The sequence below is a fragment of the Saccopteryx leptura genome, chromosome 1 (genome assembly GCF_036850995.1).
Source record: "Saccopteryx leptura isolate mSacLep1 chromosome 1, mSacLep1_pri_phased_curated, whole genome shotgun sequence".
NCBI classification, from domain to species: domain Eukaryota; kingdom Metazoa; phylum Chordata; class Mammalia; order Chiroptera; family Emballonuridae; genus Saccopteryx; species Saccopteryx leptura.
In genome coordinates, this window is record NC_089503.1 from 42,667,691 (window position 1) to 42,683,204 (window position 15,514).

A 15,514-nucleotide genomic window follows, 5' to 3' on the forward strand; every position below is an offset into this window, starting at 1 on the left:
ATTGGTTGCTTCTCATACATGCCCTAATCAGACATTGAACCCATGACCTTGGTGCGCCAGGATGACTCTTTAGCCACTGAGGCACCAATCCAGGGCCATGTGCTAGATTATTATGGGCCATGTGCTAGATTGTTATAGAGACAAGTGGTAGCCTGATCAGGTGGTGGCGCAGTGGATAGAGCGGCGGACTGGGATGTGGAGGACCCAGGTTCAAGACCCCGAGGTCACCAGCTTGAGCGTGGGCTCATCTGGTTTGAGCGAGGCTCACCAGCTTGCACCCAAGATCACTGGCTTGAGCAAGGGGTTACTTGGTCTGCTGTAGCCCCACGGTCAAGGCACGTATGAGAAAGCAATCAATGAACAACTAAGGTGTCTCAGTGAAAACCTGATGATTGATACTTCTCATCTCTCTCCGTTCCTGTCTGTCTGTCCCTGTCTATCCCTCTCTCTGACTCTCTCTCTGTCTCTGTAAAAAAAAAAAAAAAAATTTTATTAAAAGAAAAATAGAGACAAGTGGTAGCAAGTGCTGAGAGTTAAAATACATTTCATGGAAAATTAAGCAAATCCTATTTGTTTATATATTTCTCTGTGAATTGAGAAATTGAATTTAGTGACTTAACTTTAAAACTTATTGTCCCAAAAAAGTAGAACAAGGAGGAAAGAAAATTCAATGAGGCAGGTATTATAGTTAAATATCAACAACGAAATTTATAAAAATAGCCAATAGATTATCAGTGCATAGTTATTGAAGGTCTTCAGTCAGAAGTTTGGTGTGCATTTATTACAAACACTATAAAAGAACTTTTATATTCAAAGAAAAATTCTTAGCCATTTTATTAACACTAAGATATCATCATTTTCTTTGTTCAAGAAGATAAAGTTTGGTTTCATTTAGTCCAAAATGAGGAGGTGAACAGAACACTAGTAGTATTGGAAGTTTGGGCAAAGACATTAGATGGAGCTTTTACTTTTCACACACCATTCATTTCATCTCTACTTAAAAGGTTCCCCTGAGGTTTATATTTTTTTTTATGGGAAATAAGATTGCAATGTCTATTCGTTTTAATTACTTTTTGTATTTAAGTATATTCATTTCCTCTTAAGAATTTTATGCTTTGTGGTAAAAACTTGGAAGGGTGTTTTTCTTCTCACTCAGCAAGTTTACATCCTGTTTTCTTCTAGTGTCTGGTTTTGTTAATAATAATGTAAATACTTTAGTTTAACTGTTTTGTGAACAAAACTAGGAAAAGGAATACTATTTAAAATTGTCTTCTGGTAATTTAAGTCAAATTTTGAGTTAAAAGCTGTACATTTAGCTACTGTTAGCAGATTTCAAGTTATTTTCATAGAAGTGATTTTGCAAAGTTCTGTAGATATTTATTCTTTCTAAAAATTCATTATGTTAATGTTATAAACATTTATAATTGCATTGACAGAATGTTTTTTATTAATTTTAAAGATGAGAGAAACTTGAACAAAACTTGGTTTATATTGTCGAGCTGAATATATCAATAGTACACCATTTGAATAGGTTACTGAAGTCTCTTTTTGTAAAATTAAAAAAATTCAAATAGGGAAGTAACTGACTTTGTGCTGAATAATAACTGATATATATATATTTAATGCTCATTGTATACTTATTAAAAACTTGGTGTTACATCTAATTTCTAGGTAATGTGGCAAGAACTTTGGACATGTGTAGGCCTAAAGCTTTCCTATATTCTTATAATTGCTTTACAGAGTATATACTGAAAAGTTTTTATGCATCATTTCAGTTCTTCACTGCTTTCCTTAAACCCCTAATCTATGCTTTCCACTTCTCTAGTAGATGACCTCACTTTTTTTTTATGTTGAGGTCAAGGTCATCCTCTATATGCGCTTGCCCACCTAAAGGATTTGCCTTTCTTTCTGTTTTGTGAGAGAAATATTCTTCCCTTTTCCAGAACTTAATTCTTTTATCTGTTTTCTTATTCCCGTATCCCCAGAGTATTTTCTACCATTACTCTTTAAAAGGGGTTTTGTACTTAATGCCTTTCCAGACCATCACTGTCCTCTATTTCCATCATACTGCAGAAACTTACTTCTGGTAATATTAGTATTCATATTATTGCCAAACTAGCAACCATATTCTTCTACCCTTTTGCTTCATTTGCAACAATTCACTACATCCTTTTTTTGAAACTTCTCTTTTCATGCCCCAGTTAAACATACTTCCTAGTTTTCCTCCTATGATCCTTGACTCCTTTTCTTTTATCTAGCTTATAAACATAAGCATTCCCCGAAAGTTTTGTTTTTGGTTGTCTTTTATCTTCCACCTGTTTTCTTGTTCAGCACTTTATTTTTGAGGCTCCAAGATATGGAATTTGAAAGCCACTGGTTTAGACTCTTGCAACGATGTGATTCCATGGCTCTTTATGGTTGAGAGACTATGATGGTTAATTTTATGTGTCTACTTGATTAAGCCATAGGGTGCACAGGCATTTGGTCAAACATTCTTAGTGTGTCTGTAAGAATATTTCTAGGTGAGATTAATTTTTGAATCAAAATCCTGAGGTCGCCGGCTTGAGCGTGAGCTCATAGTCATGACCCCATGCTCACTGGCTTGAGTCCAAAGGTTTCTGGCTTGAAGACCATGGTCACTGGCTTGTGCCCAAGGTTACTGGCTTTAGCAAGGGGTCACTGACTGTGCTGGAGCCCCCTGGTCAAGGCACATATGAGAAAGCAGTCAGTGGGCCCTGGCTGGTTGGCTCAGTGGTAGAGCATCGGCCTGGTGTGCAGGAGTCCTGGGTTCGATTCCTGGCCAGGGCACCCAGGAGAAGTGCCCATCTGCCTCTCCACCCCTCCCCCTCTCCTTCCTCTCTGTCTGTCTCTTCCCCTCCTGCAGCCACGGCTCCATTGGAGCAAAGTTGGCCTGGGCACTGAGGATGGCTCTATGACCTCTGCCTCAGGCGCTAGAATGGCTCTGGTTGCAACAGAGCAACACCCCAGATGGGCAGAGCATCGCCCCCTGGTGGGCATGCAGGGTGGATCCCGGTCGGGTACATGCAGGAGCCTGTCTGACTGCCTCCCCGTTTCCAACTTCAGAAAAAATAAAAAAATAAAAAAGAGAAAGCAGTCAGTGAACAACTAAGGTGCCACAACGATGAATTGATGCTTCTCATCTCTCATTCTTCCTGTCTGCCCCCCTTCTCTCGTATAAAAATAGCACACATATATATACGCACATATATACAGATATATATATACATATATACAGATATATATACATATATATATATATATGTGCATGTATATATATATATTTATATGAGTAGGCCTTGTCCAGTCAGTTGAAAGCCTGATTGGAAACAAAAGGCCTATTGGGTCAACAAAAGGGCTGATCCTACTATCAATGAGGAACTCTTCCTCCTGTCTGCCTTGGAATGCCTTTGAGCTGGAACATGGATTTTTCCTGCCTTCAGACTCAAATGGAAACATTGGCTCTTAGTGGGTCTTGGGCTTGACAGATTCAGACTGGAACTGCACCATTGACTCTCTTGGGTATCCAGCTTGCCAACTGCTGATCTTGAAACTTGTCACTCTCTATAATTACATGATCCAATTTCTTCATTTTAAAAAATATTTTTCTTTTGAGAATACATTTACATGTTAAAGCTGGAGACAGTGAAACAAAGGGCTTAGGATAGAAGAAGCAACAGGAGAACTCAGGCAGGGCTGGTTGCTTTTGGCTCACTGGAGAGTCAGAGAAAAGTGCACCTTGGAGTCAGGTTCAAGGTTTTAGCTTGAGGGGAGTTGCTATTGTCCATTGCTCCCCTGGTTGTCAGTTCTGTGGGGACTCTTAGAGTTTAGGAGATGCACACCTGTTGGGGACGAGGAGGGAGAAGAAAAAGTCATAGGTGTGCTTCTAGGAAGGAGACATGCCACTTTAATTTTTTAGTGTGTGTGTGTGTGTGTGTGTGTGTGTGTGTGTGTGTGTGTGTGTGTGTGTGTAAAGGTGTCCCAGCTTGACTCCCAATGGATGCAGCGCCTGTGTGTCCCTCAGCTTCCTTAAGAGACTGTCTTCTATTGATAGAACTTGGACCCAAAACACTTTCGGCTGGGATATTGCCCTATCAGTGATCCTGATGATGCTGATAGCAATTAGCAGAGATAAATTGCAGAAACTGAGTGGATGACCCCAAATCTAGGTCTTTAGCTCTGGAATAGAATTTCTGGAATAAAATATTTTTAGATGATGATTAAACATCTGTGTGGATTTCCAAGCCCAATATATTTACTAGAGAACTCAGTATCCTCCACAACAAAACTTTCTCTGTTCTATATATTGGATAATGGCATTAGCAGTTTTTAAATTTTTATTTGTCTCTTCATTCATTGAAAAATATTTGAGGCTATACAATGTGAGGGTTGCAAGTATTAATCAAATGCAGACCTCATCCTTAAAGAACTTGGGTTATAAGAGGGAGATAGGATGTGTATGCATGTAATTGCAGTACAAAATAGAAAGCATTGAGTACCACATAATAGTGTACAAAATCAATGGAGAAAAGGGATGCTTTGGTTGTTTGAGTGGAGTTCAGAGGGATTAGGGGCAAGAGGTGAGGGACTAAAATTTAAAATACACTTTTTGTTTCAGAAAGAGTAGAGAAAAACACAAAATGCTAATGTTAATATATGAAATGAAATCATTGTCAACCCAGCTATTTTTTACTTTGTGGACAGAACAATTGAGTTAACTTTTCAGATTCTATTATTACCTTAATGTATGACTAGAGAATTAGAGGTTTTGTTTTTGTTTGTTTTTTTTTCAAGATTTTATTTACTGATTTTATAGAAAGAGGAGGGAGGATTGAGAAGTATCAACTTATAGTTGCTTCACTTTAGTTGTTCGTTGCTTGCTTGTTGCTTGACCTATGTTCCTTGACTGGACAAGCCTAGGGTTTTGAACTGGCAACTTGGCATTCCAGGTTAATGCTCTTTCCAGCCAGGCTACAGAATTAGTTATTATAATCTATTTCGGCCTGACCAGGTGGTGGCACAGTGGATAGAGCGTCAGCCTGGGAGGGCCAGTTTTGAAATCATGAGGTCTCCAGCTTGAGCATGTGCTCACCAGCTTGAGCACAGGGTTACAGGCTTGAGCTTGAGACCATAGACATGACCCCATGGTTGCTGGCTTGAGCAAGGAAGGGGTCACTGACACAGCTGGACACCCCCCAGTCAAGGCACATATGAAAAAGCAATCAATGAACAACTAAAGTGCTGCAACAATGAGTTGATGCTTTTCATCTCTCTCCCTTTCTGTGTGTCTGTCCCTCTTTCTCAAAAAAAAAAAAAAAAAAGTTCTACAAAAATGTAAAATTCAATAAAATTTGATTTTTATTTTCAAGAAGCTTTCACATTAGGACAAATATAAAAGGATGTAATGATACAGTGTTTTGTTCAGACTAAGTACACAGAAGTGCTAAGAGGAAAGAAGTGCTTCAAACTGAGTAATTATAAAAAGGAATTATAGATAAAGTGGCATTACGTTGGGCCTTAAAAATTAATAGATTAATAACTTGTGGGGGAATTTAGACGGAAAGCATTGAAGACAGTTTCAGAGGGCAGGATAGCTCATTTGTGTTTTTGAGGAAGAGGATATGATTCAGGGTAACTGGAACATAGAAATAATTTGGGAAGTCCCAAAGATGATTGGATTCGATTGTGACAAAGTTGGGAGTGTCAGACCAAAGGTTAAGTAGAAACATCAGGTCCCAATTTTAAGGTAATATAGTCTATTTGCTTCAGTGCTTGTTTCTTCTTTTTTTTGAAAGAAAGAGAAAGAGAGAGAGGTACAGACAACAGACAGCAAGGAAGAGAGATAAAAAGCATCAACTCATAATGTGGCACCTTAGTTGTTCATTGATGGCTTCTCACATGTGCATTGACTGGGGAGCTCGAGTTGACCTCTTGTTCAAGCCAGTGATCCCGCACTCAAGCTAGTGAGTCTGCGTCCAAGTCAATGAGCCCACGCTCATGCCAACGACTTTAGGTTTGGAACCTGGGTCCTCAGTGTCCCAGGCTGATGCTCTGTCCACTCCGCCACCACCTACCTGGTCAGGTTCCAGTGCTTGTTTCTTTCTTTCTTTTTTTTTTTTTGTATTTTTCTGAAGCTGGAAACGAGGAGAGACAGTCAGACAGACTCCCGCATGCGCCGGACCGGAATCCACCCGGCACGCCCACCAGGGGCGACGCTCTGTCCACCAGGGGGCGATGCTCTGCCCCTCCAGGGCGTCGCTCTGCTGCGACCAGAGCCACTCTAGCGCCTGGGGCAGAGGCCAAGGAGCCATCCCCAGCGCCCAGGCCATCTTTGCTCCAATGGAGCCTTGGCTGTGGGAGGGGAAGAGAGAGACAGAGAGGAAGGAGGGGGTGGGGGGTGGAGAAGGAAATGGGCATTTCTCCTATGTGCCCTGGCCGGGAATCGAACCCGGGTCCCCCGCACGCCAGGCCGACGCTCTACCGCTGAGCCAACCGGCCAGAGCCTAGTGCTTGTTTCTATAACACAAATTAAGTGATGTAATTGGTAAATATGAGATTGATGTCAGTATAATGTAGAAGTAGTATTAGTTGTTCAGACAGAATCCTTACCACCGTATTAATACCTTAAAGCAATCAAGAACAAATTTTCTCACAATTAAAAAGAAAGTATTGGCCCTGTCCGGTTGGCTCGGTGAATAGAGCATTGGCCCGGCGTATGGATATCCCAGTCAGGGCACACATGAGAAGTGACCATCTGCTTCTCTTCTTCCTTTCCTCCTTCTCTCTCTCTTCCTCTCTCACAGCCAGTGGCTCTGTTGGTTCGAGTGTTGCCCCGGTGCTAAGGATAGCTCTCTTGGTTCTACCGTGTTTCCCCGAAAATAAGACAGTGCCTTATATTAATTTTTGCTCCTAAAGACACACTAGGTCTTATTTTCAGGGGATGTCTTATTTTACCATGAACAAGAATTCACATTTATTGCTGAACAAAAAAAAAAAATCAACATTTATTAATAACTGTAGTCATGTCATCACAAACATCATCATAACCAGCCAAACTCTGAATTCCATCAAGAATTTCTTGTGACTATTTCCATGTACAACAGTCTACCCTGTTTCCTCGAACAGTGTAGATTTTCAGGAAACAGGGTAGCATCTGTCTCTGGCATTGAGGATATAGCTCGGTTGATGTGAGCATTGGCCCCAGACATGGGCTGACACGTGCATTCCAGTTGGGGCTCATGCAGGAGTCTGTCTTCCCTCTTCTCACTTAAAAATAAATAAATAAAGAGAAAGTATTAGTAACATAAGAAAATATTAAAGAAAACACTAAAAATCCTGCCAAAGTATTTAGTAAAAATGGTGGTTTTGATGAGTAGCTTAAAGTGTGGTTTCATATTGTTAAACTCTCTGATGGAGAGAGTTCATGTACAAAGCTGTGAAGTTATTTCCTTTGCATTAAGAACTTTGTTGAAAAGTCTATATCTTAGATGATATTTTTAATTTCATTGAAATTGGTCAACTAGAAGTCCTCAAGAATCCATATCACAAGTGAAGCAGGAGCTTCAGGGTTTAAGGTTCAAAGGCTGTAATACTAGGTTCAAATTCAAGTGAACACTTAACTGTGCTAATATTTTTTTTTCTAATATTTTTCTAATGTCTTTTTATTGTGTTAGTTGGGTTTTGATTATAAAGTTACACTGATTTTGAGTAATCTGCCTTAACTCAGTTTTTTCCATCAGCTTTGTTATTTTTAGTTGTGATTTTCTGGAACTCAAGATTTTTTTTTTTTTTTCTTCCCAAAATGTGCATATCATATACTAGAAAGGGTTCTGCCATGTTTTAAAAGAAGAAAATTTATAAAGGAGTTATTGCTCTAAGTTTCCAGTTTAATCTTCTAACAAAATGTTCATTGAAATCCATTACAACTCTTGAAATTTATACACTATGTTCTGATTCAATTAATTTTGAATTGTGAATGTTCCAATTCTAATTTTAGTGGAAATTTACATTTGAAATTTGTGCCAAATTAAGTATTTTTTATGTATTAACCAAAATACCTCTAAATGTGGACTCCACTATTTGGGTTTGCTTGAGTGATGTACAGTGTGTCCGTAAAGTCATGGTGTACTTTCGACCAGCCACAGGAAAGCAACAAAAGACGATAGAAATGTGAAATCTGCACCAAATAAAAGGAAAACCCTCCCAGTTTCTGTAGGATGATGTGGCAGCATGTGTGCATGCGCAGATGATGATGTAACACCGTGTATACAGCGGAGCAGCCCACGGCCATGCCAGTCCAGATGTGGACGGTACAGAGGAAAGTTCAGTGTGTTCTCTGGCTTGCTAAATTAGAATCTGTGACCAAAGTGCAACGTGAATATCGGCGCGTTTATAACGAAGCGCCACCACATAGGAATAACATTACTCGGTGGGATAAGCAGTTGAAGGAAACCGGCAGTTTGGTGGAGAAACCCCGTTCTGGTAGGCCATCAGTCAGTGACGAGTCTGTAGAGGCTATACGGGATAGCTACCTAAGGAGCCCTAAAAAATCTGTGCGTGAGCCCACATCAAACTGCACTGGATAGGTATGAAACTGGGAGAGTCTTCATTTTATTTGGTGCAGATTTCATATTTCTATCTTTTGTTGCTTTCCTGTGACCGGTCAAAAGTGCACCATGACTTGACAGACACACTATTTATCTCCTAAGTGTTGCACACAAATTGATCAGACATAAACTTAACTTTTGAAGGACTGTCAGGTTGTTCATATAAATTTGTTAACATAGAGAATGTTCACTAACTCCTAGAACTCATTCTCTTAAAATAAGAACTAGCTGCTTTGTTGGAATTTAAGGCCTAAGCTAAATACAGGATTAGGCAAAAGTAGGTTTACAATTGTTCATATGGAAAAGAATGCAATAATTAATAACATAAAAATAAACTCTTGTTTCATGTACTCACAACTGTAAACCTACTTTTGTCCCACCCTGTATATAGAATTCTTGTCTTACTAGAGGAGTCTCACATGGACTTATCTCTTCATTTTCTTAAAATAAAAGCTAGTCCTTTAATTTTATTCCGCTGTTTACTTAGTGTTCAATTCAGGAAGATTTTGAATGGAAAGGTCTTTTGCATTCCATTCTTACTGACCAGTACAAAGAACAGCATATTTCTGCTTTTGAGCAGAAATGAACTTTAAAATAAGGCTAAGTTAGCATTACTTTTACAGATAGAGAAGTGCATAGTTTTAAAACTTTATTACTGATGTAGTAAATTTTATCTCCATATCTTTGTAAATATTTTTTATAAAAATGTGTTTGTACTATGCTGCTATATAGCATTTTGGGGATCTTTTACTTTTAAAATAAAATTACTTTTTTGATTACAGAAAGACTCAAATGGGACCAGTAGTTTGCCAACTGAAGTTCTCTTCTACAAGAACTTGAAGTACAAATGAAGAAGGGGCAGCTTTTTGTCAATCAATTACAAGTAAGGAATTTTCCTTTATAAATTGAAGATATTTTTTTTTATTAAAATGCTTGTTTAAAATTTTATGAAAATTAGCTTAGTGCTAATACTAAAATTTTTAGGTTTTTAATTATTTTCTCCCTGTGGCTTAAAATTTTAGTTGGCACATCTTAGTATGTAGAACAAAAACTGAAGACAATAGACTTTTAATATCCCATTAACCAGTGAAAATATGGCTTAAATGTTTGAATTTCAGTATACTTAGATAATGCCCATTTTTGTTTCAAGAACACTTGTTTTGCCTTATACTTTTCTAACTTATTTAAGAGATAACAGGCATGATTAGAGGAGCAAATGTATTTTTCGAAGGTTAGAAAAATACATTTATAAAAAGCTCTTTTAATTGTAAATGTGTATAATATTCTTTTTTTTAATAAATAATTTTTTATTAATTTTAATGGGGTGACATCAATAAATCAGAGTACATATATTCAAAGAAAACATATCCAGGTTATTTGTCATTCATTCTGTTGCATAACCATCACCCAAAGTCAGATTGTCCTCCCTCACCTTCTATCTAGTTTTCTTGTATAATATTCTTTATAAATGAGGAAATAGAGACTCAGAATTTACCTACCAAAGCTTACTCACTTGTCAGCCAGGTTTCCTTTGCCTCTGTTGCAGTGTATTTTCTTTCAATTTTATCACGGTATTAGCTAAACTTATAATGTACTACAAGCCCATCTTCAACCTAGTTTAAATGAAGAAGGTTATGATTGGTTCCACAAACCCATATAACAGAAAGAGGAAGGATGGAACAGAGCTCAGTGACAGCCGGATGGGACAGAGCTCAGTGACAGCCAGATCCAAAAATACATACACTGTAAGGCTTCCTCCTTCCTTCGGACTCTTTTCCCACTTCCTATTCTTTTGTCTTCCTCCCCCTTTTTCCCCTGCCCTTCTCCATGCATGTCGACTTCATTTTCTTCTACTGCAGATGGAGTTTTTAAATTAATTTACTAATTGCTTGATTTTAGAGAGAGGAGTGGGAGAGAGAGACACTCAATTTGTCAATTTGTTCCATTTATCTATGCATTCATTGGTTGATTCTTGTATGTGCCCGAACCAGGGATCAAACTGCACCAGCCTTGGAGTATAGATAGGGTCTAGTACTATAACCTAGTGGTGGGCAAACTCATTAGTCAACAGAGCCAAAATATTAACAGTACAATGATTGAAATTTCTTTTGAGAGCCAAATTTTTTAAACTTAAAACTATATAGGTAGGTACATTGTTATTAACTTAATTAGGGTACTTCTAAGCTGGCCTTTGCACCCACGCTCAAGGGGCCAAAGAGCCGCATGTGGCTCACAAGCCTCAGTTTGCTGACCACTGCTATAACCAACTAAACTACCCAGTCAGGGCTACAGATGGTTTTTTGTTTGTTTGTTTGTTTTTTTACAGAGACAGAGAGTGAGTCAGAGAGAGGGATAGACAGGGACAGACAGACAGGAACGGAGAGAGATGAGAAGCATCAATCATTAGTTTTTTCATTGCACGTTGCAACACCTTAGTTGTTCATTGGATTGCTTTCTCATATGTGCCTTGACCGTGGGCCTTCAGCAGACCGTGTAACCCTTGCTGGAGCCAGCGACCTTGGGTTCAAGCTGGTGACCCCTCGGGGTCTCGAACCTGGGTCCTCCGCATCCCAGTCCAACACTCTATCCACTGTGCCACCACCTGGTCAGGCTGCAGATGGGATTTTTAAGGCAGGAAATTTAGCCACTGATAGCTTAGATTTTATATTCTAATGATCTTGCTAGCAAAGATGAAAGGGAGTCCACTCAGATAGAGAGTGGCACCAGATAAAGAAAATCCATGCAAGAAAGAAGTGGAACAACATATATTGAGGCTAAGGGGTTGAGATATGTTATCAAAAGAAGGGAGAGGAGATCGCCACTGGAGGATTTATTCTGAATCCTATATTGTTCCCAGTGTGATCTGTTTTTTTTGTGTTGTTGTTGGTTTTTTTTGTTTGTTTGTTTGTTTTTGTATTTTTCTGAAGCTGGAAACGGGGAGAGACAGTCAGACAGACTCCCGCATGCACCTGACCGGGATCCACCCGGCACGCCCACCAGGGGGCGATGCTCTGCCCCTCCGGGGCGTAGCTCTGTTGCGACCAGAGCCACTCTAGCGCCTGGGGCAGAGGCCAAGGAGCCATCCCCAGCGCCCGGGCCATCTTTGCTCCAATGGAGCCTGGCTGCGGGAGGGGAAGAGAGACAGAGAGGAAGGAGAGGGGGAGGGGTGAAGAAGCAGATGGGCGCTTCTCCTGTGTGCCCTGGTCGGAAATCGAACCCGGGATTTCCGCACGCCCAGGCCGACGCTTAACCATTGAGCCAAACCGGCCAGGGCCAGTGTGATCTGTTTTTAAAGCAAAGCCGAGTTTTTGGGTTTCTAGGTAATTTTTGAGTAGGTATATCATTTTGATGTTATTTAACTATATTTTATTTAAACTATCTCTCTTTATGTTACCTTTTAACCAGAATTTCTTTCTGCAGAATACCCTAGGGGGTAAGCAAAAGAAAAATATCAGTAGAGCCACTTTTTCTTCCCTGGTTACTAATTTTTAATTGGATTTTTAAAACTTATATTTTTCAATAGGCACTTTAAATGGAAAGAGGACAATTTAGTGATTTAGTATACAGATTGCATGTATTAGAAATTACCACCTGATCTGTGGTGGCACAGTGATAAGACAATGGCCCTGAAATGCTGGTCGCCACTTCCAAACCCCCAAGCTTGCCGGTCAAAGCATATATGAGTAGCAACCACGACTTGATGCTTCCCATCCTCCCCTATCTCTTTCTCTCTCTCTTACCCTCTTTCTCTCTCTAAAATCAATAAATAAAGTCTTTAAAAAATGAAATTACATATAGCTATTCCATCATTATTATGTGTGTGTGGTTAAGAGTTTGGAAATAATTCTTTTACTTTAATGATTTGGAAATAATCTGTTATGTGTTTGTCTGGTTCCTTTAATTTTCTCCAGAAGCTCTGTATGTTTTTTATAAAACTGTGTTGAGTGACTATTGTATTTTAATTTGATAAATAGACTCTCTCTGATCTGCCTTTTCTCCATATTTGAATCTTTGAGTCATTTACAAAGACTGTGCCAAGAAACTAAAATGGTTATTTTTATTTACACACACACACACACACACACACACACACACACGCTTTTGTATATGAAACCCCAGATGAACTAAAGAAAGAATGAGTTCTTTTTGTAATTTTTTTCATTAATAGAGTATGATTGCAACAAATATTTCAGTAGAGTAGGAAGTAGAAGTGTTTTTGAACCCATGTTCTAGAAACTCTAGTTCCCCTGTGACCTAGGGATTGGGGTCAGCAGGACATGTCCCTTAAAGAAATTATGGCTCTATTTTTTTCCCCAGTAAGTTCATATCTGCAGTGCATTTTAAAACGAGTATTTATACTCTTAGAGCCAATTCTTTATTTTTTGAAATTTCCTAAAATGACTTAATCACTTACATTGAGCTTTGAAATTAGTATAAAACTATCAGGATGATAATTGCTTACAGTTAAGATTACTGTATAACAGACTTAGAATTTAGTGCAGTTTAGGCCTTGTTTTTTTGCTTCTGTGAAATTAGGGAGTTGGAATATTGACCTCAAGATCTCTTTCAGTTTCAAGCTCTGTAATACTTTGATTCAGGACATTTCATTATCACTATGTATTCTTCTTGTTTTTATTTCTTGTTTTCTTTCCTTTCATACTCATTGTTAATTGACAAGCTTGCTATATCTACAAGCTATCAGTTCAGAGAATACTCTTAGAGGAATGTTAGGTACCAGTAGAAGTTTTTGCTGCTGCTTTAGTGGTTTTCTAGGCTAAGATGAGAAACTACACTTTAGACTTGTTCTGGATGGCCTTGTATTTCTTTTCTCCAGATATGGTTCAGATATAATATTATATCCTATAATAGTATCTTGACCCTCAAGGACTTCCTATATTGTTTTTATTTTTAATTTAAAATTAAATTTAATGGGGTGACATTGATCAATAAGTAGATTGAGCAATTGATAGTGGGAAGCATCAATTTTTAATTTAGAAATTAAATTTAATGGGGTGACATTGATCAAGTTCATAGGTTTCAAGTAAACATAAACATTTCTATAGCTTATGAACTGTTGATTGCATTGTGTGCCAATCACCCAAAGTCAAATTTTCTGTCACTGGATATTTCCCCTCCTTACTCCTCTCCTGCTTATATGTTTTCAAGTACTTCACCTCTGAATTTGTTATTTATTTATTTATTTATTTATTGAGAGGTGGGGAGATAGATTCCCGCATGACACCCTGACTGGGATCCACTCGCAACCCCTGTCTGGGGCAATGCTTGAATCATCTGAGCTATCCCCTGAGGCCGACACTTGGATCAACTGAGCCACTGGTTACAGGAGGGGAGGAAGAGAAGTGAGAGAGGGAGGGAGAGAAAAGGTGATTGATTCTCATGTGTTTCCCTGACCAGGGATCAAACCCAGGATGTCTACATGCCAGGCCAATGCTCTATCCATAGAGCTAAACTGAGCTAGCTCATTAATTTTATTTTAAACAATGCAGAGCATACATTTTTGTAAAGTAGCATTAAGACCCTTATCTTTATCTCTTCTGTTCTTCTGATTTTGCATGATATGGCTCTATCTATTGTAACTTTAGCTTGACTGAGCACATAGTAGAAAAACTAAAAGATTTTACTGTGTGCATAGAAATATTCAATTCTTGAACTATAGAGCCACTTTAAACAAAGCTATTTCTTTGGTTGGTAAGAGGGAAATGGAAATTATAGAGAAAAATTTAAAGTACAAAAAAATACTCTTTATCGGTAATTGCTTAAGAGCATCAAGCTATGTTGGCCAAAGCAGAGGTCCCCAAACTTTTTACACAGGGGGCCAGTTCACTGTCCTCAGACCGTTGGAGGGCCGCCACATACAGTGCTCCTCTCACTGACCACCAATGAAAGAGGTGCCCCTTCCGGTAGTGCGGTGGGGGGCGGGATAAATGGCCTCAGGGGGCCACATTGCTGTGGCCCGTGGGCCGTAGTTTGGGGACGCCTGGAAAGTGTCCATAAAAAAACCCTTATATGTCTGTTACATTGAAAGTGAATCATTACTCAACATTTACCAATTTACTCATTTAATTTGATCTTTGTAGGTTTAGTTATAAACAAAACGAAACAAAAAAGCCCAACTTTAAGGACTCTTTTACCATCTTACTGTTTTTTTATCTAAAATTTAAAAAACAAACAAAACCATGAGAATAGAAAAAGTTACCAATTTTATAGAAGAACAAAGAAAATTATGGCAGTTTTCTGAATTAGCTATCTTTCATGGTGTCAAGCAGAGAAAAAAAAGGACTCGTTAAAATTTTATTGTGATATAAAATACTATAATATTCTATTTTAACCATTTTCCCCACTTTTCACATACAGTTCTGTGACATTAAGACCATTATATTGTTGTATAAAAGAAAGGATTATTTTTAAAGAAAGGAATTAGGGGCCCCACCAAAGTCAAGTTCATTGAATTAATTTTATTACTGGAATTTTTATCTAATAAATTTTTGTTTTTTGAGCTATCATCAGGAATTTCTGGTTTTCCTTTCATCATCCTTAAAAAAGGTTCCTGGCCCTGGCTGGTTGGCTCAGTGGTAGAGCGTCAGCCTGGTGTGCAGGAGTCCTGGGTTCGATTCCCAGCCAGGGCACACAGGAGAAGCGCCCATCTGCTTCTCCACCCCTCCCCCTCTCCTTCCTCTCTGTCTCTCTCTTCCCCCTCCCGCAGCCAAGGCTCCATTGGAGCAAAGTTGGCCCGGGCGCTGAGGATGGCTCTGTGGCCTCTGCCTCAGGCGCTAGAATGGCTCTGGTTGCAACAGAGCGACGCCCCAGATGGGCGGAGCATCGCCCCTGGTGAGTATGCCAGGTGGATCCTGGTCGGGCACATGCAGGAG

The 15,514-nt window shown here is 39.0% G+C and overlaps 1 protein-coding gene across 1 annotated transcript in view; it reads left to right on the top strand.

Moving 5' to 3' along the window:
* Nucleotides 1-15,514, top strand: part of LOC136392699 (phosphatidylinositol 4-phosphate 3-kinase C2 domain-containing subunit alpha-like) — an 85,047-nt gene that overhangs the window by 34,089 nt on the left and 35,444 nt on the right. Inside the window, 3 exon segments of the mRNA XM_066365152.1 lie at nt 9,407-9,437; nt 9,440-9,466; nt 9,469-9,505. Of these exon segments, the coding sequence (XP_066221249.1) occupies nt 9,407-9,437; nt 9,440-9,466; nt 9,469-9,505 (95 nt within the window).